The 25,779-nt window shown below is 46.1% G+C and overlaps 1 protein-coding gene and 1 non-coding gene across 19 annotated transcripts in view; both read right to left on the bottom strand.

Moving 5' to 3' along the window:
* LOC147339722 (uncharacterized) overlaps positions 1-25,779 on the bottom strand; it is a 496,256-nt gene that overhangs the window by 320,144 nt on the left and 150,333 nt on the right. For 14 of the 18 annotated variants that reach the window (XR_015158987.1, XR_015158985.1, XR_015158988.1 and 11 more), the window contains one exon: positions 18,943-19,044. Coding sequence is in view for 1 of the 18 variants with exons in the window: in XM_086387884.1 (XP_086244010.1) it covers positions 18,943-19,044 (102 nt within the window). In the remaining 17 variants the exon portion in view is untranslated. Of the gene's footprint in view, positions 1-10,596; positions 11,721-18,942; positions 19,045-21,307; positions 21,461-25,779 lie in introns of those variants that run through there. The other 4 variants (XR_015159001.1, XR_015158998.1, XR_015159003.1 and 1 more) reach the window with 2 other exon arrangements.
* LOC147339724 (U6 spliceosomal RNA) lies at positions 9,794-9,898 on the bottom strand. The gene has a single exon (XR_015159964.1). It is a non-coding gene; the product is annotated as a U6 spliceosomal RNA (small nuclear RNA).

Below are 25,779 nucleotides of genomic sequence, written 5' to 3'. Positions count from 1 at the left end.
AGCCACTGCAATGAGAAGCCTGCATACCAACACCAAAGATTAGCCCCCACTCACCACAACAAAGGGCTTCCCTGGTGGCTCAGCCACTCAGATTCTTTACCAAGAATCTGTCTGCAGTGCAGTAGACCCTAGTTCAATCCCTGGGTTGGGAAGATCCCCTGGAGAAGGGATAGGCTACCCACAACAGCCTTCTCGGGCTTCCTTTGTGGCTCAGCTGGTAAAGAATCCGCCTGCAATGCGGGAGACCTGGGTTCGATCCCTGGGTTGGGAAGATCCCCTGGAGAAGGGAAAGGCTACCCACTCCAGTATTCTGGCCTGGAGAATTCCCTGCACTGTATAGTCTATGGGGTCACAAAGAGTCATTCACTTCACACCACAACAAAATAAAGCATGCACAGCAAGGAAGACCCAGCACAGAGAAAAATAAAAATAAAAAATACAGCTTCTCGGTCATCTTGGGCACGTCAGGGGTCAAAGTCACATGTGGCCAGTGGTCACCATATTGGACAGCACAGGTCCAGGAACTCTGGGTCAGCATGCGAAATTCCACTGGACAGCTCTGTTACAAATATATACGGTGTGTGATGATCAATCTCAGGGCTTGTGTGTCTGCTCTGGGGGGTGAGCCTTGATTATCCCCCCTCAAGTTATGTGCGATCAAGTCAGCTACGGTTTTTCCAGCAGTCATATATGGATGTGAGAGCTGGACCATAAAGAAAGCTGAGCACCGAAGAATTGATGCTTTTGAACCGCGGTGTTGGAGAAAACTCTTGAGAGTCCCTTGGACTGCAAGGAGATCCAACCAGTCTATCCTAAAGGAAATCAACCCTCAATATTCATTGGAAGACCTGATGCTGAAGCTGAAGCTCCAATCCTTTGGCCACCTGATTTGAAGAGCTGACTCACTGGAAAAGACCCAGATGCTGGGAAAGACTGAGGGCAGGAGAAGGGGGTGAAAGTGGATGAGATGGTTGGATGGCATCATCAACTTGATGGACATGAGCTTGAGTAAGCTCCAGGAGTTGGTGATGGGCAGGGAAGCCTGGCGTGCTGCAGTCCATGGGGTTGCAAAGAGTCGGACATGACTGAGTGACCGAACAAAGTTACTGTAAGTCTTTGTCAGATCAGTTCAGTTCAGTTGCTCAGTTGTGTCCGAGTCTTTGAGACCCCATGAATCGCAGCACACCAGGCCTCCCTGTCCATCACCAACTCCCAGAGTTTACCCAAACTCATGTCCATCGAGTCGGTGATGCCATCCAGCCATCTCATCCTCTGTCATCCCCTTCTCCTCCTGCCCCCAATACCTCCCAGCATCAGAGTCTTTTCCAATGAGTCAACTCTTCGCATGAGGTGGCCAAAGTACTGGAGTTTCAGCTTTAGCATCAGTCCTTCCAAAGAAATCCCAGGGCTGATATCCTTCAGAATGGACTGGTTGGATCTCATTGCAGTCCAAGGGACTCTCAAGAGTCTTCTCCGACACCACAGTTCAAAAGCATCAATTCTTTGGCACTCAGCTTTCTTCACAGTCTAACTGTCACATCCATACATGACCACAGGAAAGCAGTGTGCAAACCCCAGTTCTCCAGCGGTGCCATTTAACCTGCTTCTTCATCTGTAAGCCCCCAGCGGTCCCTGTAACCCACCAATACGCCCTCCCCGGCATCCCCAGGCCTCCCAGAGGTTCCCCAGCCCCCTGTCCCCAACACCAGTCCCGCGCTCTCACCCTACACTTGTCCTGTGCTCTGTTTGGTGAGACTGCTCAGTCCTCCCCTATTTGTGAGACCCACAGAAACTCTGCTCTTTAACCATCTACCTCAGGGTTTTACTTCCAGCAGAGTCTACTGACCTGTTTTCCTACCGTTAGCTAGAGTCACTTTCCCCAGATGGGGACCCCCCCGAGTCATGAAACGCTCTCACGGTGGAACATGTCTTATTCTTCCTGGCGGCGTGGTGATGGACAGACAGGCCTTGTAGGTGACGTTACTGATGACCTCTGTGCAGCCCTGAGTCCCTGTGCCAGCCTGCCTGTGCCTTACACGCATTAGGCATGGCATTCCATCTGTGCATTTCACTGCAGACTGACTTTAAACACCAGGCTTAACTCTTTGGAGACTTGTTTCAGTCTACACAGAGCGTGAGCACTGAGAACTACATTTTATGATCAAAAAGGTTCACTTTGCTCTCTTACAATTTCCACAGGACAATACCACAGCAGGATAAAGATTCTGTTTTTAATTTATTAAAACATTCCTTTTTGTTTAGCTTTATGGAAATAAATTCCCCTGGTCCCCCCCTCCTTTTTTTTTTTCTTTTTTGGCCATGCCAAGTAGCCTGCACTAGAACTTCCCTAGTGGCTCAGATGGAAAAGAACCTGCCTGCAATGCAGGAGACCTGGGATTGATCCCTGGGTCAGGAGGATCCCCTGGAGAAGGGAATGGCAAGTCATTCCAGTATTCTTGCCTGGAAAATTCTATGACCCGAGGAGACTGATGGGCTACAGTCCACAGGGTTGCCGTGAGTCAGACACCACTGAGCAACTAAGTGGCCAGCAGGATCTTGGGTCCCCGAGGAGCATTGAACTTGGGCCCCCTAGAGTGGAAATGCACGGTCTTAACCACTGGGCCACCAGGGAAGTCCCCAAATGGCATACGTTTATAACTGGATGTCATTCTATCCTGATATAATGGAGAGTATGTCATGTGGAAATATCCACTTTTTAACATCTCCCATGAAAGTCCTGCTTGTTTGAGTCAAGAATATTTAGGTCTAAGAATGGGAAAACCCTTTCCTTCTGTATGTCTCTGTCTCACTCTTTGCCAACAAAGGTCCGTCTAGTCAAAGCTATGGTTTTTCCTGTAGTCATGTATGGATGCGAGAGTTGGACCATAAAGAAAGCCGAGTGCTAAGAATGGATGCTTTGCAACTGTAGTGTTGGAGAAGACTCTTGAGAGTCCCTTGGACTGCAAGGAGATCCAACCCAGTCCATCCTAAAGGAGATCAGTTCTGAATATTCATTGAAAGGACTGATGCTGAAGCTGAAGCTCCAATACTTTGCCCACCTGATGTGAAGAACTGACTCATTTGAAAAGACCCTGATGCTGGGAAAGATTGAGGGCAGAAGCAGAAGGGGACGACAGAGAATGAGATGGTTGGATGGCATCACCGACTCAGTGGACGTGAGTTTGAGTAAACTCTGGGAGTTGGTGAAAGACAGGGAGGCCTGGCGTGCTGCAGTCCATGGGGCCGCAAAGAGTCAGACACGACTGAGCAACTGAACTGAACTGAAGTGAACTGAAGTGCAGTGTATTCAGCTCTAAAACATCTGCTGATCACGTAGACTGATAGTGTCAAGCTCACAATTTTATAAATTCATGTGATAACAATCAATGACCCAGATGACCCTCACTGCTGACACACAATCAAATTCAATTTGATCTTGAGGTGATCCAAAGGGCTTTGCACCTCCATACTACATGATACTGAGCTTTTATGTCCATCCGCTGTGAGACACTGCTGTAAAGGAACTCATGAATCAGCGAGTCGCTGCAGTCATTTCCGGGCTGATCGCTGCCTTTGCCCTGCTACAGGGGACATACACCCTTAGCACAGACTCCACCATGGTGTGCTTTCCGACACGTGACAATTGCCCTTGGGAAGTCAGACCCCAAGAGGACACAGAAGATATCAGGGTCTGACCCATCTGCTGGATACAAGTCTAGAGAAAAGGGCTACTTAGCTTATTTCTCAGCTAGACTCTCCAAACGCACCTGAAGGACCCAGTGGGACGACCCTGTCTCACTCTAGACGGCCCTACAGTGTTGGAATGGGCAGAGTTTTGAAAGGAGAAAATGATTGACATTTGTGCTTGCAATGGGCTTCCCTGGCATCTCAGACGGTAACGAATAATCCACCTGCAGTGCAGGAGACCCAGGTTCCATCCCTGGGTTGGGAAGATCTCCTGGAGAAGGGAATAGCGACCCACTACCCGCCCCAGTATTTTTGCCTGGAGAAGTTGAGCCTATGGAGAGAAGTTTTTAGCAGACACACGAGATTTTATGTTAAAATTATATATTTTGAAAACAGATTTTATGTGACAAATCACTTAAAAGGCCAAATAAATTGGGGTGCAGTCCTCGATGGTGGCTCAGGGGTAAAGAATCTGCGTAGAACGGAGGACACCCAGGAGATGTGAGTTCTATCCCTGGGTCGGGAAGATCCCCTGGAGAACGCAATGGCAACCCACTCCGGTATTCTTGCCTAGAGAATCCCATGGACAGAGGAGCCTGGCGGGCTGCAGTCCATGGGGTTGCAAAGAGTCAGACACAACTGAGGCCACAGAGTGCACACAAATTGGGGTGTGTGAGTTCACGGCCAGCAGATTTGGTGAGTAACAGCAGTGATTTCGCCATCAATGAGTGTTGACCTAGACCCCATCACCAGCACCCACCCTTTGTAGGTAACCACAGCTGAGACCTAACATGAGAGGTGAACATGCCACCATCACATGGCAGTCAGTGACTCATCTATCCGTGACTGAACACCCTCTACAACATCTGCAGACCTGTTCACAGTCTATACTCGGTACGACTTTTCCTCCATTAGACAGAGGGTGATTCCAAATCAGGATTCAACGGGATGCCTATGCTTAGCTCAAATAATTCACAAGGCTTTTCACTAAGTTCAAGTGCCCACGCTTACCTCACCAGTTCAAATGATTCATAAGGGCTTTCACTGATTCTAAGTGCCCATGCTCACGGCCAGGTTGTATATAATGGTTTTGTGCTTTTCATTTTGCCTAAATAGATGTTTGAAAAAAAAAAAAATACCAAAGAAAAAGATCTGCTGTGATAAATCACGCACCAGAGCCAAGCTGTGCAACTGTGGCCTCTGGCATCAACCCTGCCTCTTCAACCGGCATCCTGGTGAGCAAAGACTCCACATTCAAGTTTTGGCCTCATTCAAGGTGTGAGTCCACAAGCAAGAAGCCATGAGTGATGTCAACCCACAGTGAAGTGTTGACGTCAACTCACTGCCAGCCTGTGAAAACTGAGCTCCACTGGGATGTCATTTTTTTTTAATTGGAGGATAATTCCTTTACTGATGTTATTTTTTTTTTTTTGTCCTTCACCTGTAGGTAGGTCCTAAGCAACTGACTGAGATGACAGCAGGTATTTGTGGGAACAGCATTCCCAGACACCGTGGGCCAGGAAAGCTGACAAGCAAAATTCATCATTACTCGTCCCTAACTCGTGTTTCTCTTTGGAGATTCAGAGCAGTGACCAAACGTCTCTCGATATTCATCTCCACCAAGGTTTCAAGGACATGGCAAGTTCACCCACCCCAGACAGAACTCATGTGCAGCGTGAGCAGGACCGTGCTGACCGTAGCTGCCCACCAGGTAAGATTCCTCACCTTCTTCCTGAGGCTGGGATCCTTCCAACATCCACCGATCCAACCACAGACCTCAGGTGTGCCCTTGAGGAACCCCCTTGCCAACCTCCTCCCAAGACTCAGCTACAGATCCAGACCTACAAAGTTTCCAGATGTGTTCAGTCTCTACTTAGTACGAGCTTTCCTCCATTAGACAGCTCTGTGCAGTTCAGTTCAGTCACTCAGTCGTGTCCGACTCTTCGCAACCCCAAGGACCGCAGCATGCCAGGCTTCCCTGTCCATCACCAACTCCCAAAGTTTGCTCAAACTCACTTCCATGGAGTCGGTGATGCCATCCAACCATCTCATCCTGTTGTCCCCTTGTCCTCCTGCCTTCAGTCTTTCCCAGCATTAGGGTTTCTTTTCCCATGGGTTGGTTCTTTGAATCAGGTGGCCAAAGGATTGGAGCTTCAGCTTCAGTCCATGATTCCAGTTCAGGATTCAACAGAATGCCCTTGCTAAGCTCAAATAATTCACAAACTTTGTTCCCCACCAGCCTGATGAACCAACACGTCAGTTCATCAGGGAAACCTTCTCTGCACACCCAAAACAACACAGGGCTACCAATAGAACTTCTCATGTTTTTAAAGAGGTATCTCTGTGAATATTTGTTTAGTATCTGACTTCTGGATGGTTTGACAGTTCCCTGAGGGCATGGGTTTTGTTGAAGGGGAACTTCAGGTTCATTCAAGTAGTAAGTGCCTGAAGATGTTTAATGAGAGCTTTTGAATTTTTCTTCATTTTCATCTCGTTAAATTTTTTCTTTCCTATTGAATTTTTCTTCGTTTTTATCTCATTAATTTTTTTTTTCCTATTGACAGCTGAAACCGAGAACAGCACCTCCCTGTTTTCTTGCTGATTTTTTTATTCCTCCTCTGGCACCATCCATAAACCATTTTCAATGTGGATTTGAAAGAACTGGACATTGGCTGTGTTCTTCCCCATTTGAATGGGGGGAAAAAAAAAGACCCTTTCATTCAAACAAAAGCAGACCTTCCATGAACCCATCCGTTTTGCAAACTGTTAACTGTTGTATCTCTCCCAGTAACTTTAAGTGAGAATCACGACGCCATCATCAGACTCTCTGTGTGGAAACTAAAGATGTTAACCCAACTCACAAAAGGCCATTAAAAAAAAATATATATATATATATACATACACACAACAATCAGAATATGCAAACACTGTCATTCAAAGATTCTTCCAAGACTCAGTGCTGTGCCACTGACACACAACTTGCACATTTTTGAGAGTTAAACAGAAAGAAGAAAAATAAAACAGACCCGCGAGCTCCTTGCACCTTTCCAACAATTTCAGCACACATATCCCATCGTACTAGGGCTTTTAAACTAGGCGTCTGTCTTCATAAGATTCACCTTAGCAGTTCTGGCGATAACTAGTCTTCAGAGTGAGAAAAGTACAAGAAGTCAAAAAACACAAGAACACTCTCCACGGTGTCCTCGGAGCACGTGGCCAAGTCTTCCCATCTGGCACGTTCCACCCTGACAGTGTTTTTTTCTAAAAGAAGCACAGTAGCATTTCTGTGACGCAACGAGCACAACTGCTTCTAATTGTCACCACCACTCACTGCCATCGGACCTGGCAGGGTGAATCACTTCCACAGGGGAGAAATACGGCTGTCTGGTTCGAATTAATGGTGCACTCACTCTTGTCATATGTCAGCCAACACACATGCGTCCGGCCACGCCACGCTGGTAACAGCAAGCAGACGCTCAAATGTGATCAGCACGTCTAATAATTATCAGCAGAACTGATGGTGAAGCCAAAGCTCCGATACTCTGACCACCTGATGCAAAGAGCCGAAAAGACGGTCTTTTCCGGTCCGTGATGCTGGGAAAGACTGAAGACGGCAGGAGAAGGGGATGACAAAGGATGCGATGGTTGCGTGGCATCACTGACTTGATGGACATGAGTTTGAGCAAACTCCAGGAGATGGTGATGGACAGGGAAGCCTGGTGTGCTGCAGTCCATGGGGTCGAAAAGAGTCGGACATGACTTAGAGACTCAACAACAATATCTAATAATTGCTTAGTCTTTGTACTATAGCAATTTCGTAGAGCAAAGAGTTATTACAAACATATCCAAGCACGTGCATAAATGTACGGCACAAATTCTTCAGATTTGACTTTGATACAATAAAACCTAAATATGACCAACACAATTATGCAATTTCGAGACATTTAAATATTCAGACATTAAAAAATAATTTTTGTAGATTCAATCCTCATCAGCCAGTTTCAGGCAGAAAAATAACACTGACAATGTGTTTTTAAAGACGGCACAGCAATCTGAAAAAGGAAGGTGGTGTGGTTTAATAAAACTTGCCATGTACACTGCCAACTCCTGCACGAGGAACACAGGAACCCCTCCAATACTTGTGGTGGGTCAACCATTATGGGGAAAACCATGACACCCAGTGGCCAAAGACTTTCAATGCTGCATGAATGGCTCTGTGTCCCCTCTTCACTAGTCCTTCATCCACCCATCCACCATCCATCTATCAACTCATCTAGACATCTATACGTAGAATGAAATTCATAATACGGAAATAGGCAATGCATTCGTAAACGATTTTGTATTTTCACACTTGTGCATAAAAAGTATCCTTTTTATCTGAAAAAGTGTGAATGCTAATGTATAGTTTATGCATGTATATATGTTATCTGCATCAATGAAACTCTGTAAGTCTATGTCTATAGTACATACATCCATTGCAAAGAACCCCCTAATCTTCATTCATGGTCCGAATTCATTCTGTGCTGGCCCCCTTTTTTTCATTCTTTTGGGGAAAAAACCCTCAGAGGAAAGTGAAATGAATCACTCTGCTTGGTGAACCCATAAAAGCAGCAAACCTTATGTGTGTATGGAACAGAGCAATACATGATAAAAAGGGGGCCTTTGGATGAGGAAATTTATTTTTACATTTGTTGTTGCTCTTGGCCAGTTTCATTCATGAACTATTTTTCCCCCTGCATGTCATTACGCATGTAAGCCTAAGAAGGTCTATTAGTAGTTCTTTAGGAAAAGTTCCAGATTCTGAGCTTATCACAAAACTGATCCAGGACTTGCACCGTGTTCCAGAAGCCCCTGAAATTGTGTGTGTGTGTGTGTGTTGCTCAGTCGTGTCCGACTCTTTGTGACCCACTATGGGATGGTAGCCCACCATGGAATTTTCCAGGCAAGAAAACTGGAGTGGGTTGCCATTCCCTTCTCCAGAAGAATCTTCCCGACCCAGGCATGGAACCCGGGTCTCCTGCATTGCAGGCAGATTCTTTAGCATCTGAGCCACCAAGGAAGCACCTGAAATGACATTGTCTTTATTTGAAATAAGGGATACTGATGGACTGGGGTTATTATCATATTGTTGACTATATTCCCTCCACTACACATTCTCTCCCTTATTTATTTTATAACTGGCACTCTGTGCCTCTCACTCCCCTTCACCTAGTTCCCCCATCCTGCCAGCCCTTTGCTTCTGGCAACTATTAGATTGCTTTCTGTATCTGTGAGTCTGTTCCTTTTTCTTGTGCTTGTCCACTTGTTCTATCTTTTACATTCCACGTGTAAGTGAAAAAAAACACACTAGTAATTTTTCTCTCCTTTATCTTGCTAAGTAGAACACCTTCCAAGTCCACCCACGCTGTGAACATTTCATTCTTTTTATGGCCAAGTAATACTCCATTGAATATATCTACGACATCTTCTGCACCCATTCATCTGTTGATGGGACACTTAGGTGGCCTCCATGTCCAGGCTACTGTTAACTAGCACTGCTAAGAACACTGGGATACATGTAATTTCTGAAATTAGTGCTTTCACTTTCTGTAGATAAAAACCCATGAGTGAAAATCAAGATCATACAGTACTTCTCTTAATCTTTCTGAGGAACTTCCAAACTGCTTTCCACAGCGGCCGTGCCAATTAACATTTCTACCAACAGGGCTGGAGGGTTCTCTTTTCTCCACATCCTCACCAACACTTATTTTTTTTTGATAGCCATTCTGAGTGGTGTGAGGGGATACTTCATTGGGATTTTGACTTCCATTTTCCTGATAATTAGTAATGTCCAGCCCATTTACATGTGCCTACAGACCACTGGCATGTGGTATTCATACCTTCAGCCCATTTTTTCATAGGACTATTTTATTTTTTTTAATATTGAGTTGTATGAGTTTCCTCCGCTCCCTTGTCTCTCTCTCTCCACACACACACACACACACACACATCTTAAGCCTTTCGAGCGTAACGCTTGCAAATATCTTCTCCCATTCAGTAGGCTGCCTTTTTGTTTTGTTGATGGTTTGCTTAACTGTACAAAACATTTAATTTTTAAAAAATGTTTTAAAATATGGAATGCTTCACAAATTTGCATATCGTCTTGCCGGGGGGCCATGCTAATCTTCTCTGTATCACTCCAGTGTTGCATACGTGCTCCTAAAGCAAGCACTAAAAAAGTGTTTTAGCCTGACCTCGTCTCTTCTGTTTATTTTCGCTTTTGTTTCCCTTGCCTGAAGAGACAGATCCAAAAAAGTACCGCTGAGATTCATGTCAAAGAGCATACTGCCTATGTCTTCTACGAGGAGTGTCATAGCTTCAGGTTTCACATGTAAGTCTTTAAGTCACTTTGAGTTAATTTTTGGATATCGTATGAGATAGTGGTCTTTATTGTTGTCTAGTCACTAGGTCGTCTCTGACTCTTTGCGACCCCACAGACTGTAGCCCGCCAGGCTCCTCTGTCCATGGGATTCTCCAGGGCAGAATACTGGAGTGGGTAGCCATTCCCTTCTCCAGGGGATCTTCCCAACCCAGGGATCGAACCCATGTCTCCTGCACTGAAGGCAGATTCTTTACTATCTGAGCCACCAGGGGTGTTGATTCATTGGGATATGACTCAGCCATCAAAAAGAAAGAACTAATGCCATCTACAGCACCATGGATGGGCCTAGAGACTGTCACACCATGTGTCATCCTTTACCATCTGAGCCAACAGGGAAGCCCAAGAACACTGGAGTGCGTAGCCTTTCCCTTCTCCAGGGGATCTTCCCAAGCCAGGAATGCGTCTCCTGCATTGCAGGTGGATTCTTTACCAGCTGAGCTGCCTGGGAAGCCCTCTGGAAGCCCCTAGTGAGGTCCAACGACAAGTGAACAGATAAAACATACAGTCTTATATCCATACAACAGAATACTACACAGTAATAAACAGGAATTTACAATAGTAATAGATGGTAATAAATAGTAACAAATAGCAATTAACAGTAATAAACAGTAACAAACATTGATCAATAGTAATAAAGAAACAGTAGTAAATAGTAACAAATAGTAACAAACAGTAATAAACATTAACTAATAGCAATAAATAGTAACAAACAGTAACAGATTAATAAACAGTATAAAGAGTAATGAAGAGTAATAAAAAAGGAATGAACTGTTCATACACACAGTGAAATGGATGCATCTCAAAAAAAAATCATGCTGAAGGGGAGAAACTAGACAAAAGATTACACACTGCACGATCTTATGTAAAACCCCAGGAAATACAAACTATTATATAGTGAGGGATCAAAATACAAACTATGATATATCAGTAGTCTGTGGAGGGAGGAGCAGGAGAGATGAGTTACTGTATAAGGGCCTTAAACAAATCTTTGAAAGTTACAGGGATCTTCATTGCTTTGACTGAGGTGAAGGTTCGAAGGGTGTATCGTGTGTCAAAACGGTTCATGTTATATACTCTTAACATGTACAGTTTAGGGCTTCCCTGGTGGCTCAGGTGGTAAAGAATCTGCCTGCAACGCGGGAGACCTGGGTTCGATCCCTGGGTTGGGAAGATCCCCTGCAGAAGGGAAAGGCTGCCCACTCCAGTATTCTGGCCTGGAGAATCCCACGGACTGTACAGTCCATGGGGTCGCAAAGAGTCGGACACAACTGACCGACTTTCACTTTCACATGCAGTATATTTTCTGCCAGTTATATCTCAATCCAGTTCTTACAGATAAAAGGATCCAGTGCCACTTAAAAAGAAAAAAAAAGGATCCCCTAGTGAAGACAGAACGTTATTCACCGTAGCTTCTGCTGAAACGATGACACCATTAAAGGGCTGTGACGAATTGCTGCTTGAACCAGCCTCTTTCACACCACACCTTCCACCTGAGCATCGTCCACCATGAATTATTCTCATTGGTAGCTCAGAAGCATGCGTAATCTCTGCCCAGCCTCCCTCACTGGACTGATGAGGGCCTCAGGTCATCACAAGGGTTAAACGGCTGGTCCTGGAACAGACCCAAAGTCAACAGTAGTAGGAGGTGACAGAAAGCCTGCATTTCTTTAGCAATTTTACTGGGCTCTCCAGCTCATGTGATGTTTGTATAGAAATTCTAGACTCACACGACAGAAAAAAGAACCAGAGGTCAGCTCGTCAGTTGCCTTGCCTGTAAGCCCCAGGCAGACACAGGATTCCCCAGCTACTTGGGGTCTTCAGTGTCATTCTCCAACCACAGAGAAACAAAAGCCAGCAACTTGCCATCCACGTTCAAGGTCAGAGCTCCCAGCAAAATCTAGGTGCCATCTGCTCACAGTTAAAACAGAGTTCAACGAGGGTACAATGACCTCAAGGAAGAAAAAAAAAGAAATCTCTGGCAGTCAACTGGTGATTTTGTTTTCTGCGATTATATTCCTTTGTATGGAAAAGAATTTTCAATGCCAGTGTGATCCAGAATCTTATATTAGCAGTAAGGAGCTAGCTTTGTAAAGACACGATCTTGAATCAATCCTATTGTGTACTAGTTTTGCAATCTGGGACAATACAAGAGGTGTCTTCATGAACGTCACGTCCAGTCAAAAATCCAAGCTCAGTTACGAATTCCAGAACCACTCAGATTAGTAACTTTTAAAATTCTTGACACAGATAGCCCTTGAAAGAAAGTCACATTTGGTTAGTCATTTTAAAAAGATGAAAAGGAAAACAATGGTAGTTCTGAGGTCAAGTTCCCAGTTAGCTAGAAAAAACAACGGAGGATGCAACGAAAGGTTAAAAATGTCATGGGACATGTGATCCTTGAAGCCAGCCAGCGCTGGAGGACAGTTTCAGATTTTATCTTCCTCGTGCAGAACGGCACTGCTCAAGTTACGAGACAAAGAACCGCATTCGATTACATCGTCTTGCTTTGGCAACTACCTCTGGCCCTATAAAACATGACCTTTTTCCTGACGGTTTGGCCTCTTTCACAACAGAGAACCCAGCACAGATGAGAAGAGAACAGGAAGACCCCTCCGGATCACAACGCGGTTCGAGGGTGTAAATCCAGCACCCAACAGAAATGAGAACGATGACCTTCACATGCAGTCCACTGACCTTCAGAAACCCACAGCTGACTGTTCACAGGACCCGTCAGCAAAAACAAGCTAATACCATTTACTGAGCCACCAGAGAGGCCCATTCAAAGCCTGGACGTTATCACTGTGATGGGCAACCTGGAATCAAACCAGGTCAGATAAAGGAATGTACTTAGTACTGAGTGAGTGATTGATAGTCGCTGAGTAGTGTCCAACTCTCTGCGACCCCATGGACCATAGCCCACCAGGCTCCTCTGTCCGTGGGATTCTCCAGGCAAGAATACTGGAGTGGGTTGCCATTTCCTTCTCCAGTACTTACTATGGGGTCACATCAAGCAAATTTCATTTCTAACTCTTGTGAAAATCTGTGAACACTGTGCCAATTACAGCGTCAGTTCCTCGATGGTATTATGTGCCCTCTCTGGATACCGGCCACTGTCCCCTTCTGCCCTGATTCATCTGTCTGTGGTCCTGTCTGTGATGCCCAGAGCTTTGCTCCTTTTTCCATCTTCCTGCTTTTATGAACATCTCCCTTTATGGAACCAAGAAGCCACTAGGGACTCTGCCGTCTGGATGTCCCCAAACCACCCACTCCAATAGCCCCCGTCTTTGCTTCAGTCTGCTGGGAAAAGATGGAAGGCGGAAGGAGAAGGGGACGACAGAGGATGAGATGATTGGATGCCAACACCGATGCAACGGACAGGAGTTTGATCAAGCTACGGGGGTGGGTGATGGACAGGGAGGCCTGGCATGCTGCAGTCCGTGGGGTCACAGATCACTGACTTGATGGACTTGACTTTGAGTAAGCTCCGGGAGTGGGTGATGGACAGGGAAACCTGGCGTGCTGCAGTCCATGGGGTCGCAGAGAGTCGGACACGAATGGGCAACTGAGCTGAACTGAACTGTCACCATTTGGGATGTCTTCGTCTCAGGCATCTTTGATCAAACATCCCTCTCTCTGGGCACGGGTGGTTCTATTTCTGTAGCCCATGTCCTTCTGCAAACATCTTCCATCTCCAGCCCTCTAGCCTTTTTATCCCCTCACCTACATCATCCAGTCCTCTCCTGTATCTGCAGGTTCCCAGCCCATGCCTTCAACTCCTGCAGCCCATCGTTTTACACACATCTTCCTATGAATGGTCCAATGCTAAGCTGATCTATGTCCCCCAATATCTGCTTGTGCTCTGTATTTGCTCCTTAGCTATCACACCTCTCTGCTGGGGATGTGTACTACCTTCATTTGACAGATGAGAAAGCTGAGAAAGGTATATGCCTACAATTACATCAGAGACTGGAGCTGGGTACCCTGGCCAGCGCCCTCATTAGCACGTTTAGGGCTCCCATTACTGTCTAGTGAAGAAACATCAGCACATCTATGCTGGTAAATGGGTGAACGGGGTTTCGGGGGTCTGGCTAGCCATGGTTCGCAAGCAGTGGCCGTGTAGCTCATGAAACCAACAAGCAGGGTGGAAGATACAAATTACAGAGCATCCAGCTTGGGGAGAGTAAACCCTCATGGGACTCGCCTTTGCTTCCAGTTTCTTGGACACTTACTCCATCCTGACATCTCATGCAATTTTTTTCTGAGTCTTTGGATAAGATCCTGCTTTTTTTTTTTTTTTTTCAAATTCCTGAACCTTAGATCCCATGACTATAGCCCTCATTCTCAGCCAGATTATATCCTTTCCTTTATCAGGGCTTCCGTGGTGACTCAGGTGGTAAATGTGCCTGCCATGCAGGAGACATGGGTTTCATCCCTGGGTTGGAAAAGATCCCCTGAAGAACGGCATGGCAACCCACTCGGGTATTTTTGCCTGAAGAATCTGATTGACAGAGGAGCCTGGAGGGCTGCCGTCCACGGAGTCGCAAAGAGTCAGACACGACTGAGCACGCATGCATAAAGAGGAAACACAAGTCCTCACGCTGGAACTTCTGAGTGTGAGACTGACATGAGAAGCCTGTGCACTGCCAACGAATAGTAGCCGCTGCTCACCACGACTAGAAAGCACAAGAGTAGCAACAAAGACCCACTTTGGGGGGAAAAAAAACTAGTAAACTTCTTGTTATAGCCTAGCTTTAGATTTACAGGAAAGCTGCAAGAATGTTACAGAGTCCCCTCACATTTTAAGGTCTTCCATTTACCTGGTACTCTGTCATAACCAATGAACTGATATCAACAAACTATTATTCACCAACATCTGTATTTTATTTGCCTTTCCTTAGCTTTCCCCTAAATGTCCGTGCATTGTACCAGGATCCTAACCAGGGTATCACAAAAACTTTTTAGGGGGTCATAGCTTCTTGGTCTCCTTGAGGCTCTGACGGTTTCTCAGACGTTCCCTGGTTTCGATGACCTTGACAGCTTTGAAGGATGCTGCTGCTGCTAAGTCGCTTCAGTTGTGTCCGACTCTGTGCGACCCCATAGAAGGCAGCCCAGCAGGCTGCCCCGTCCCTGGGATTCTCCAGGCAAGAACACTGGAGTGGGTTGCCATTTCCTTCTCCAATGCATGAAAGTGAAAAGTGAAAGTGAAGTCGCTCAGTCATGTCTGACTCTTCGTGACCCCATGGACTGCAGCCTACCAGGCTCCTCCATCCATGGGATTTTCTAGGCAAGAGTACTGGAGTGGGATGCCATCGCCTTCTCCGTGAAGGATGCTAGGCAGGTATTTTGTAGAACATCTTTCAATTTCGTTTTCCCCAGTGTTTTTCTCACGATTATGCTGAGGTTACAGGCATTTTGGAGAAAGACCCCAGAGGTAAAGTGGCCTTCTCACACACATCATACCAAGGTCACATGCTGTCAATAAGACATAACCCAGTTGATACCGACCTTGATCACTGGGTTAACCAAGCGTTTCAGGTTTCCCCACTGCAAAATTACTCATCACCTTTTACTTCTGAGGAATATTTTTAAGCATAAAAGATTCAGGTATTTAGCTTCAGAGTATCTACATCACCATCAGATGTGGTCACACCTACAGGCGTGTGTGACTGGTCCTTTGCAGAAGATCACCTTGATTCTGTACAGAGACAGACAGGCAACGGTGAGAGGGGTAGGGACACAGAGAGGACCCAGTGCTCCAAAGAACAGGGACTTTCAAGGGACCCAGAGAACACAAGCATCTGAATGCGGAAATGGGAACCTGAGCAGACAGACAGGACAACATGCTCATTATTTGGGAAGCAAGTTCGGTTGCTGCCACACAAAGACTCGAAACACACCTGATAAGCTAGATGTTTGTGTCTCTCCTGGAACACCCCAGAGATACGGCTGGGTGGTTAAGGGCTGGAAGGGTAACTTTGCAGTCCTCCACAAGTGACTCCATAACCTGGTGTATTTGTCTTAATATCTGTGAGTTAAGGTCATCTGGACCACCATTTGTCAATGGGAAGGAAAGAAGAATGGGAGTGATCTGTCCTTCTTTCTCAAGAACCAGGGGAAGGAACTGTTCACGTGGTTACCATTCTATACCACTCACTTGAGCTTAGTTAACACTGGGCCGAAGACCAAGCTACGCGGTAAGTGGGCAGTGTATGAATAGGATCTACCTGGATGCCTGTCTGCTCGCTAAGACTAGCTGAGGTTTATGTGGATAAAGTATCTAGAAGAGAATGGATCAGGGGAGAATAAACTGATTTAAAAGGAGCAGGTCTTCCTGGAGAAGGAAATGGCAACCCACTCCAGTATTCTTTCCTGGAGAATCCCATGGACAGAGGAATCTGGCAGGCTATAGTCTGTGGGGGTCACAAAGAGTCGGACACGACTGAGTGACTCACAATGAGATATTTGTATTCTTCATTTATGTAATATGTACTAAAATTATACGGCAAGAGAACAGTTAATAATATGGGGAAATGTTCATGCTATTTTGTTGAGTAAATAGAAAATAGTAAAGCGTATTAGAAAATAATATCAAGTGTGTTAATCTAATTTGGCTTAAAATAAAAAAAATACATACATGCACAGAAAAAAACTGAAAAGCTATCTATCAAAATGTTGATAGACAATTTCTCTGTGCCTCGGTTTCTTTGGTTTAAAAGTGAGGATAAAGAGAGGACTTATTTCATGGGGTTGTGATAAAGACTAAATAAAATAATAGTTATTAAAAAAAAAAAAAGGAGCAGGTCTTTAACTCCATATCTGGAGTCAGGTGGCTTGCCATTTCTTCAAAGAGAAAGACGGTATCTGCAGCAAAGCGGCAAATCCCACGGGCGTCCTATTCGGTTGACTCAACACGCTTCTCCAAGTCCGCTTAAACAAGTCAGTCCAACGGAACTGAGACAGAAAACAAAGCGCCTGAAATCCTCCAGCTTGGGTGGTGGCCCTAGTCTCTGTTACTCTCCCCAGAACTGCAACATCAGCTTTGGGTTTCCGTATTTCAGTAATAAGGAAACCAGTTCTCCAGGCTCCGATTCTTTCTACCATACGAATCTTCGCTCTGCGGATCATGGAGACACAGGTGGAGCTTCTCGCAGTTGCCTCTTGTTTTTCTTCCAACCGTGCACTCAGGTCTCGGGGAAATAAGCTCACTGCCCCCAACGGCCCCCAGTTCTACGTTCACCCGACTCGCAGAATCTCCCACTCTGACTGAGGGGAAGCATTTGGACTCTGGGACCCAGCAATCAGAATCAGCTCCGAGGCAGTATCAGGCACAACTTGAGGTGCAAGACAGGAGATACTTGTGCCGTTTCCGGCACGCAGGGAAGGGCCACCAGTCCTCCGGTGGAAGGGCGGAGGGAGACCGCCGTTCACACCTGAGCATCGTCTCGGTTACCTGGTCTCTGAGGCACAGCTCCTCTCGTCATGTGGCGGTCTCGGGGTTCACTGAGAAACCGAGACTACTGCTACGCTCAAGCTAGCTTCTGGTTACCAGTCCTACTGGGGCTTCCTGGGCACAGGTCAGGTAGGACAGTAGCAAGATTGAGAAACTCTCCAACACGGAGAAAACAGAGGATGAGATGGATGGTAAGTAATGCACGGACCCGACAGGGCGCCTGACAACAGCTACGAACACAGAAGATCCACAGACCTTGCCTGGACGCCCTTTATACCCACCAGCGTCGATGCTCTACTGCGAGCTCAGCAAAAGCAGCTCTGTGCGATCCAGCTTAAGGGACTGAATTTAAGAACCCGTCACTGACAGCAGCCTGATAACAGATTCCAGTGATAAAACATAGTTATGCCTGAGCCTGCTGCATTAAGGATGAATATAGAATACTTCTGCAGGAGCAATCGTACATACCAGCACTAATTCTGCATTCTCTGAGCATTTTGGAGTGTTTTTTTTTAATAGGCATTCACAGTCAAACTACATAAATTCAGTGTTTCATCACTGACTCATCTAAATGAGAAATGGGGAAAACATACAGGAAAACACATTCATAATTTTCTGACTTATAGACAAGGTAAAATTAATGACAACCGTTTCAAGACCCAAAATGAACTTCTTCATTTCAAAACTAAGATTACAACTGAAATAAATCTTACAGGATAAATTAACACAGCCTTAAATTTCAGAGGCATCCAAAACAAACTCGCGTGGCTCGATAATTTGCTGAATTTACTGAAGCAGTGTTCTGGATACCTTGAAAACATTTCACCTTATTCTGAGCCTAATTAGAAATAACTTGATTGACTCTCTTTTTCGGTGATGAGAAATGAGGAGGGTTTTCTTTCCTCTGTCATACAGGAAACATCGTTTTTATTAAGGTCACAACCATGTGTCCTCTGGGCATACAGGGCAAAATCATCAAACGCCACCTCTGCCTTTCCTGACGTGAGTGGCACGTGGACGTTCAGTTTAGCTTTAAGATCTACTCCGACACGGGCAGAATGTTAAGCATTTCATTACTATACATGTGCACCATTCTAATGTTTAAATTTGTTTCTTTGTAATAACAAAGGTGCAACACAACAGCTAGCCAAGTAGATGCCAAGTCAGTGTTCAAGGTGGATGAATTACACGCACAGTCTGCTTAATGAGGTACAGGAATGACTGAGCAGAGAGACCAAGGAACTGGTGATGGTTATGTGGAACCACTCAAGGCTGTGAGGGAAGGTGCCCTCGAATAAGCAGTCTGCACACTGTGATTAAACAAAAAAGGGCGTGAACGCATCAGGTCAACAGGCGCACATCCAGAGCGGGGAGGAACGCTTACCTTAGGGGTGTCCTTGGAGCTTCTGATGGACCCGCACCACTCAACGTGACGGAAGCCAAAGCTGCCTCTTTCTGCAGGTCGCTGGGGCTGGGTTTCCCTCTCCTGAAAGCAGAGGTTTCCTGATCAGAATACCACTCCCTCAGCATGCTGAACCAACCCCTTTGCTGTGGATAGGTCTGATATGATTTCCAGCCCACTAGTATGTGGTGGTAACAAAGTTGTGTTTACATGTACAGCTGTTTTGACAGACAAGTGCAATTGTGGTTGGGACATCGTCATGCACGCCCACAGTTAAGGCAGAGGAACGTGTGAGGTGCCAGCAGGTCTGGCAGGGGCCCTTGAGACTGCACACACAGCCGGTGGTTGACAGGACTGTCCCAGAGTGTTCCACCTGGGCAAGGTGCCTCGATGCTTATCTAAATGGCCTCTGCAAATCCTAGGGCATTTAGCTCCAGACTGGGCAAGGCGCCACTTTGCCAGCAGTGGGTGGAAAACCATGCTTCCCAGGTGGAGTTAGTGCTAAAGAACCCGCCTGTCGATGCAGGAGATGTAAGAGATGCAGGTTCGATCCCCAGGTCGGGAAAATTCCCCTGGAAGAAGAAATGGCAATCCACTCCAGTGTTCCTGCCTGGAGAGTCCCATGGACAGAGGAGCCTGGTGGGCTACAGTCCACAGGGTCTCAGAGTCAGACACGACTGAAGTGACTTAGCACACACAGACTCAGAATGGAGATAATGTCCCCCCCAAACACTGGAACCTTCACTTTCCGGGGAATGGTTTCCAGCAACAAGCTGTTGTCAATGTGTCCCCATCACTGGAGCCAACATGTGGCTCTCGGTTCACCAGGCCAACTCTTCAGAGAATCAACTCATAGAAAGGTTCACCTCAACCGTTCCTTTCATCACCCCCTTGCCTGGAACGATCATCTAGTGTCGGAGCGTGTTATCTCTTTATTGCCTTATTAAGAGATGAAACTCCGGTACTTTGGCCACCTCATGCAAAGAGTTGACTCATAGGAAAAGACTCTGATGCTGGGAGGGATTGGGGGCAGGAGGAGAAGGGGATGACAGAGGATGAGATGGCTGGATGGCATCACCGACTTGATGGACCTGAGTCTGAGTGAACTCCGGGAGTTGGTGATGGACAGGGAGCCCTGGTGTGCTGCAATTCATGGGGTTGCAAAGAGTTGGACACGACTGAGCGACTGGACTGAACTGAACTGAACTGATCCTGTACTCTCACTGCCTTGTGAGATGATTATCGTAATTTCCGCCGTGAACCTGTGCTAAATGATTGGTCAAGATGACCTCAGTGTCTAACCAAAATTTGCTGCTCCAAGAAAACACCCTTGTGAAGAGCATGGTTTCCATTTATGATGCATGAATGTTTGCTGTCTCTAAAAAAGGACTTGGGGGGAAATCTTTTTCTCTCCCCCCCCCAATCTAGGAAGAAAATCCCTAGATAGGGGCAACGAGAACAAGAAATGATGGGAATGTTTTGCCATGAATTTCATGGTGCAATAGCCCACGACACTGATGACACTGATACTTACTGATAGAAAACTCACTAAAGGTTTTAAGAATAACTCTTCAGGAGAAGGAAATGGCAACCCACTCCAGTGTTCTTGTCTGGAGAATCCCAGGGACGGGGGAGTCTGGTGGGCTGCCATCTATGGGGTCGCACAGAGTTGGACACGACTGAAGCAACTTAGCAGCAGCAGCAGACTCATTCATTGGAGAAGGCAATGGCACACCACTCCAGTACTCTTGCCTGGAGAGTCCCATGGATGGAGGCGCCTGGTGGGCTGCAGTCCACCGGGTCATGAAGAGTCGGACACAACTGAGCGACTTCCCTTTCCCTTTCCCTTCAGGTTTTGACCTCTTTCAGAAATAAAACACGAACGTTACAAGTCCACACATCTCCTTCTGTTTAATTAGGAAAGACGCCCTTGGATATTAGTTTAGAGACACAAAGAACCACTGGCTTCTTTCAACTTGTCCTGGCTTATATTATGACATCAAATTGCATGTAATTGCCCCTGCATGTGTCTGCGAAGGACTCCTATAAAGAAACCCGAATTTAGTAACTGCATGATACTATCTGTTTAATTGAGTGTATCAGTAACTTTCAATCTATAGTTCCCAGATAGCACTGGAAAGGAAGAGGGGGGAAAAAAAAATCACTGACTTTGTTATTTCCTCAGGCAGCAAAGAGATGAGTGGTATCTGGCCTCTCTGAGCCCTATTGATAAATCAGTGTCTGCATTTTGAACTGTTGCATTTTAAACACCACCGGCTTGTAAGCTGGCACTCAGTGCTTTTCTTTTGTAAAGTTTTGCAGAGTTGTATCCGCTACGCTGACTCACAGTTTCTACATGTAGAATCTGGCTTCATGGAATAACTCTCCTGTATGCACTTTGATGTAACACTGTTGTGGAATCCGGATTAGAAAAGACGGCAGAGGGACTTCACTGGTCCTCTTGCGGTTAAGAATCAGCCTGGGCTCCTGTGTCCATTCTCTGCAATAAGAGAAGCCACCCTGTGAGAATCCCAAACCCTAAAACCAGAGTAGACCATGCACAGAAATGAAGACCCAGCACAGCCAAAAATTAAAGAAAGGTAAGAAAATGGAAAAGAAAAGGGGGTATGATCTCCTGGAGAGACAAGACCCCTGAGAGAGGCTCCCTGCCCTTGTGGTGACCACGTTCACCCAGGGTCCTCTGTCTGCAGGGGAGCAGGGAGCTGGCAGAGAAGACCAAGGGGCACGTGGCCCGGGCCATCCCTTGAGGGGCCAGCACGCGGCCCTACCGTGAGCCCCACCACAATCTCCTGAGTGTGCTGACGCCCCCAACAAGCAAGGGTCTACTCCCTCGGGCGGCAACCCCGGGTTCACAGCCCAGACCTCAGCACAAGGCAGATGCCTCCTCTGCATCTCCTGAAGCATGGGTAAGTGTTTCCATTCCTAACACCCACCACTGGGATACTTTCTTTTTTTTTTTTTTCATTTAAACACAGAGTATCTACAGTTCTTTTTACTCCCGTTCCCTTTGTTCTGTTGATTGAAAATGACAGCATTTCTTAATCCCTTAAAAGTGAAAGTATTAGTCACACAGTCGTGTCAGACTCTTTTCGACCCCATGGACTGTAGCCCACCAGGCTCCTCCGTCCATGGGATTCTCCAGGCAAGAATACTAGAGTGGGATGCCATGCCCTCCTCCAGGGGATCTTCCCAACCCAGGGATCAAACCCTTATCTCTAACGAATCCCAGGGACAGGGGAGCCTGGTGGGCTACTGTCTATGGGGTCTCACAGAATCGGACACGACTGACGTGACTTAGCACGAGCAGCAGTAGCTATCCAACATCCGGCTAAAGACTAGCAGGAGGGCTCTCTTTCTGCCTTCTTCTAGTGTCTATGTCAGAAGCTTTCTCTCTCTCTTTTATGCTTTAATAAAACTCTATGACACAAAAGCTCTGAGCGATCAAGCCTCGTCTCTGGCCCCGGATAGAATTCTTCTCCTCCTGAGGCCAAGAATCCCAGCATCTTCGGAGGTTCAGCAACAACCTTTCACGCCTAAGCAGGAAAGGGCAGAGTCGAGATTCAGGCTCCTTGACTGGTCATGCCTCCACGGCCCTCGCTGCCACAGGGGCTGTTCCGTCTGCACGGACACCAACCGGCACAGCCACTGACAACCACAGTCCCTAAGCCACGAGACCCCTTTTCCCAATTCCTCTTAAGAAGGGTTGTGGACAAGGCTGTCAGGCCAAATGAACCTGGTTACTATCACAGTCATTACTCTCCAAAAATGGGGCCGCGTGCTCCAAAAAGACATCGAGAACAATTTAAGAAAAATAGATCCGGAGACGGAGGGATGAACTGAAAGGGTAATAGTTCAACATACAGTGTATTCTTGACCATCTGAGCCACCAGGGAGCCCCACGTGAAATAGACAGCCAGTGAGAATTTGTGGTATGAGGTAGTGCTGCAGCCACGCGTTCCGGGAAACAGACTCAATGCAGATCGTGGAGTGCAGTTGAAACCTTATATACCCTAAGTGTACATGCCCAAACCCACCTCCCCAAATTCCCTGAAACTAGTCTGAACAAAGGAAAAGAAAGATACAATCAAAGTTAACCTGTGATTCATATGCCTTAAGCCTAGGTAGTTACCAGTGGACAATTATCAATAGGCCTGTGGTCATACCCCAATAAGCAGAATAGAATGTATGATTCCATTACATTTTTTTTTTTTAGTTTGGGTATTTTTTTAGTTGACAGAGAGTCTAGGCACTACTTCTGGGGCTCTTCCTTCCAGGGTGTCTGGTTTTCCAGTTGGTAAGTCATTTCCATAGACACTGGGCATAGAACTCAAAGTCCACACTCCGGTCCAAGAAAACAGAAGTCTTGCTTTCAAGATGGAGCTTGTTCTGTCTGTCTCCTCCTTCAGTAAGGAGGAGGAACATATAGCCAATTCTTGACCGTCTGACCCACCAGGGAACTCCAGGTAAAACAGATACCCAGTGAGAATTTGCTGTACGAAGTAGGGAACTCAGCCTGGTGCTCTGTGAGAACCTAGAGGGGTGGGACGGGGTGGCAGGGGGGTTAAGGAGGGAAGGGACATATGTATACCTGTGACTGACTCATGTGGATGTATGGCAGAAACCAACACAAAATTATAAAGCAATTATCCTTCAATTACAGAAGGAAAAAACCCATATGATGCCGTCATCTGTTGCCTCACCCATCTTCTCCTGGAGCAGGGCAACACTGACACATGGAAGTGAGCTGCACCTTGTCTTTAATGTACTGACAAGTTCCTCCACAGTCAGGTTTTCAGGGAGGACAGAGGGACCATCTTTGGAAGGTTATTAGTGTTAGCTGTCTGCTAACAGCAGAGGCATCAGAAGAAATGTGAGTGTTTTCTTTTACCATCTCAGACGCTAGGACCTCGGAGACATCTCTTAAGTGTGTGGATCCACCTAGACACTTGGTCTGCCCGGCATGTTCTATTAAAAGTTTTCTTATGCATCAGGCTTCCCTGGTGGCTCAGAGGTTAAAGCGTCTGCCTGCAATGCAGGAGACCTGGGTTCAATCCCTGAGTCAGGAAGATCCCCTGGAGAAGGAAATGGCAACCCACTCCAGTATTCTTGCCTAGAGAATCCCATGGACAGAGGAGCCTGGTGGGCTACAGTCCATAGGGTCGCAAAGAGTGGGACACGACTGAGCCACTTCACTTTCTTTTCTTTTCTTCTTTCTTATGCATCAGTGAAGCGCTCGAGACTTCAAAGGCCACTTCGACAGTGGTTGACGTGAGTCAGAAATCTTCTGCGTTCACACGTCACGAGTCATGAACCTGTAAGAGCTTGCTGGGGTTTTCCTCAATTCCTATGACTCAGAGAAAGTGGGTGTAACAAGCTCTTTTTGAAGAGCCCTTCACAATGCTTGCTCAAGTTTTTAAAATGGCTTTCAGACAGATCTCATTTGGTGGTCCACTAAGACTCCCCTCCTGGGGCTTCCCTGGTGGTGCAGTGGTTAAGAATCCACCTGCCAATGCAAGGCGCACGGGTTCGATCCCTGGTCAGGGAGGACTCCGCGTGGCTTGGAACGCCTAAGCCCGTGCACCGCGACGCCCAGGCCCACTTGCTGTGACTACTGAAGCCCGTGTGCCTAGACCCCGTGCTCTGCAACAAGAGAAGGTGAAACACGCTCAGCTGGGTCCGACTCTTTGCAACCCCATGGACTGCACAGTCCGTGGAATTCTCCACAATACAGGAGTGGGTAGCCTTTCCCTTCTCCAGGGCATCTTCCCAACCCAAGGATGGAACCCAGGCCTCCCACATTGCAGGCAGATTGATTCTTTACCAGCTGAGCCACCAGAAGAGCAACCAGAGAAGTGAGCACAATGAGAAACCCATAACAAAGTGTGGCCCCTGCTCTCAGCAAGCAGACAAAGCCTGTGTGCAGAAGTGAAAACCCAGCACAGCAAAAAAAAAAAAAAAAAAAAACTAAATGAATACATTTTTTAGTAAAGAATCCCCTCCTTACTCTGATCAACCTTATGTGGCAGCCAGGATGGGACGGGACTTTGCAGGAGAATGGATACATGTGTATGTATGGCTGAGTGTGTTTACCTGAAACTATCACAATATTGTTAATCAGTTATACTCCAATAGAAAAGTAAAAAAGTTTAAAGTAGGAAAAAAAATTAAAAAATTAAATTAAACATCTCTTGCAAAAAAAAATTGAAAAAAAAAAAAAAGAATCCCCTCCTTAATTTTAAGACCTATTTTTTTCCTTAACCTGTTCACAGTTGAACCTAACTTAGACCGATAACAACAAAGGATTACACTAAGATATGTTTCATGCCCATTTAGCTGAAATAAAAGTCAAGGAAATCCTTCTGTATTTTGGAGACAATTATAATGACTGAAGTCAAACAGTCTTTGCGATTCAGTCTTTCTGTTCTAAAATCAATAGGAAGTTTTATAAATTTATATTTTCAGTGATAGTCAGGAATGCCAAACTTTCTACAAGATTCTAAGTGATTATGGACAAAAATGTAATTATAGCCTGGTAGCCTGTAACATGGGCCGGATTCATTGAACTTTCCATTCTGCGGGTGCTCCTGTTTAATCAGTAACTCCTGGCTTGGCCTCATCTGTCTGCCAGGCTTAACTGGTTGAAGGGAATTGAAATCAATGAAAACTAAAGTATCCTTCTGCTTGGAAAAAGCTAGATCCTTGATTTCACTTTAAACTCATATTAAAATTAATTTTTGAAAAAATAGGTGCAGACATCACAATCACCTTTTTGCAACCTCTAGTCAACCATAAAACCAC

This window comes from Bos grunniens, chromosome X, assembly GCF_055505025.1.
Source record: "Bos grunniens cultivar Pamir isolate PY7600 chromosome X, Bosgru_T2T1.0, whole genome shotgun sequence".
In the NCBI taxonomy this organism is placed as follows: Eukaryota; Metazoa; Chordata; class Mammalia; order Artiodactyla; family Bovidae; genus Bos; species Bos grunniens.
The sequence above is the reverse complement of the archived record's forward strand: the minus strand, read 5'-3'. Positions and strand labels throughout refer to the sequence as shown.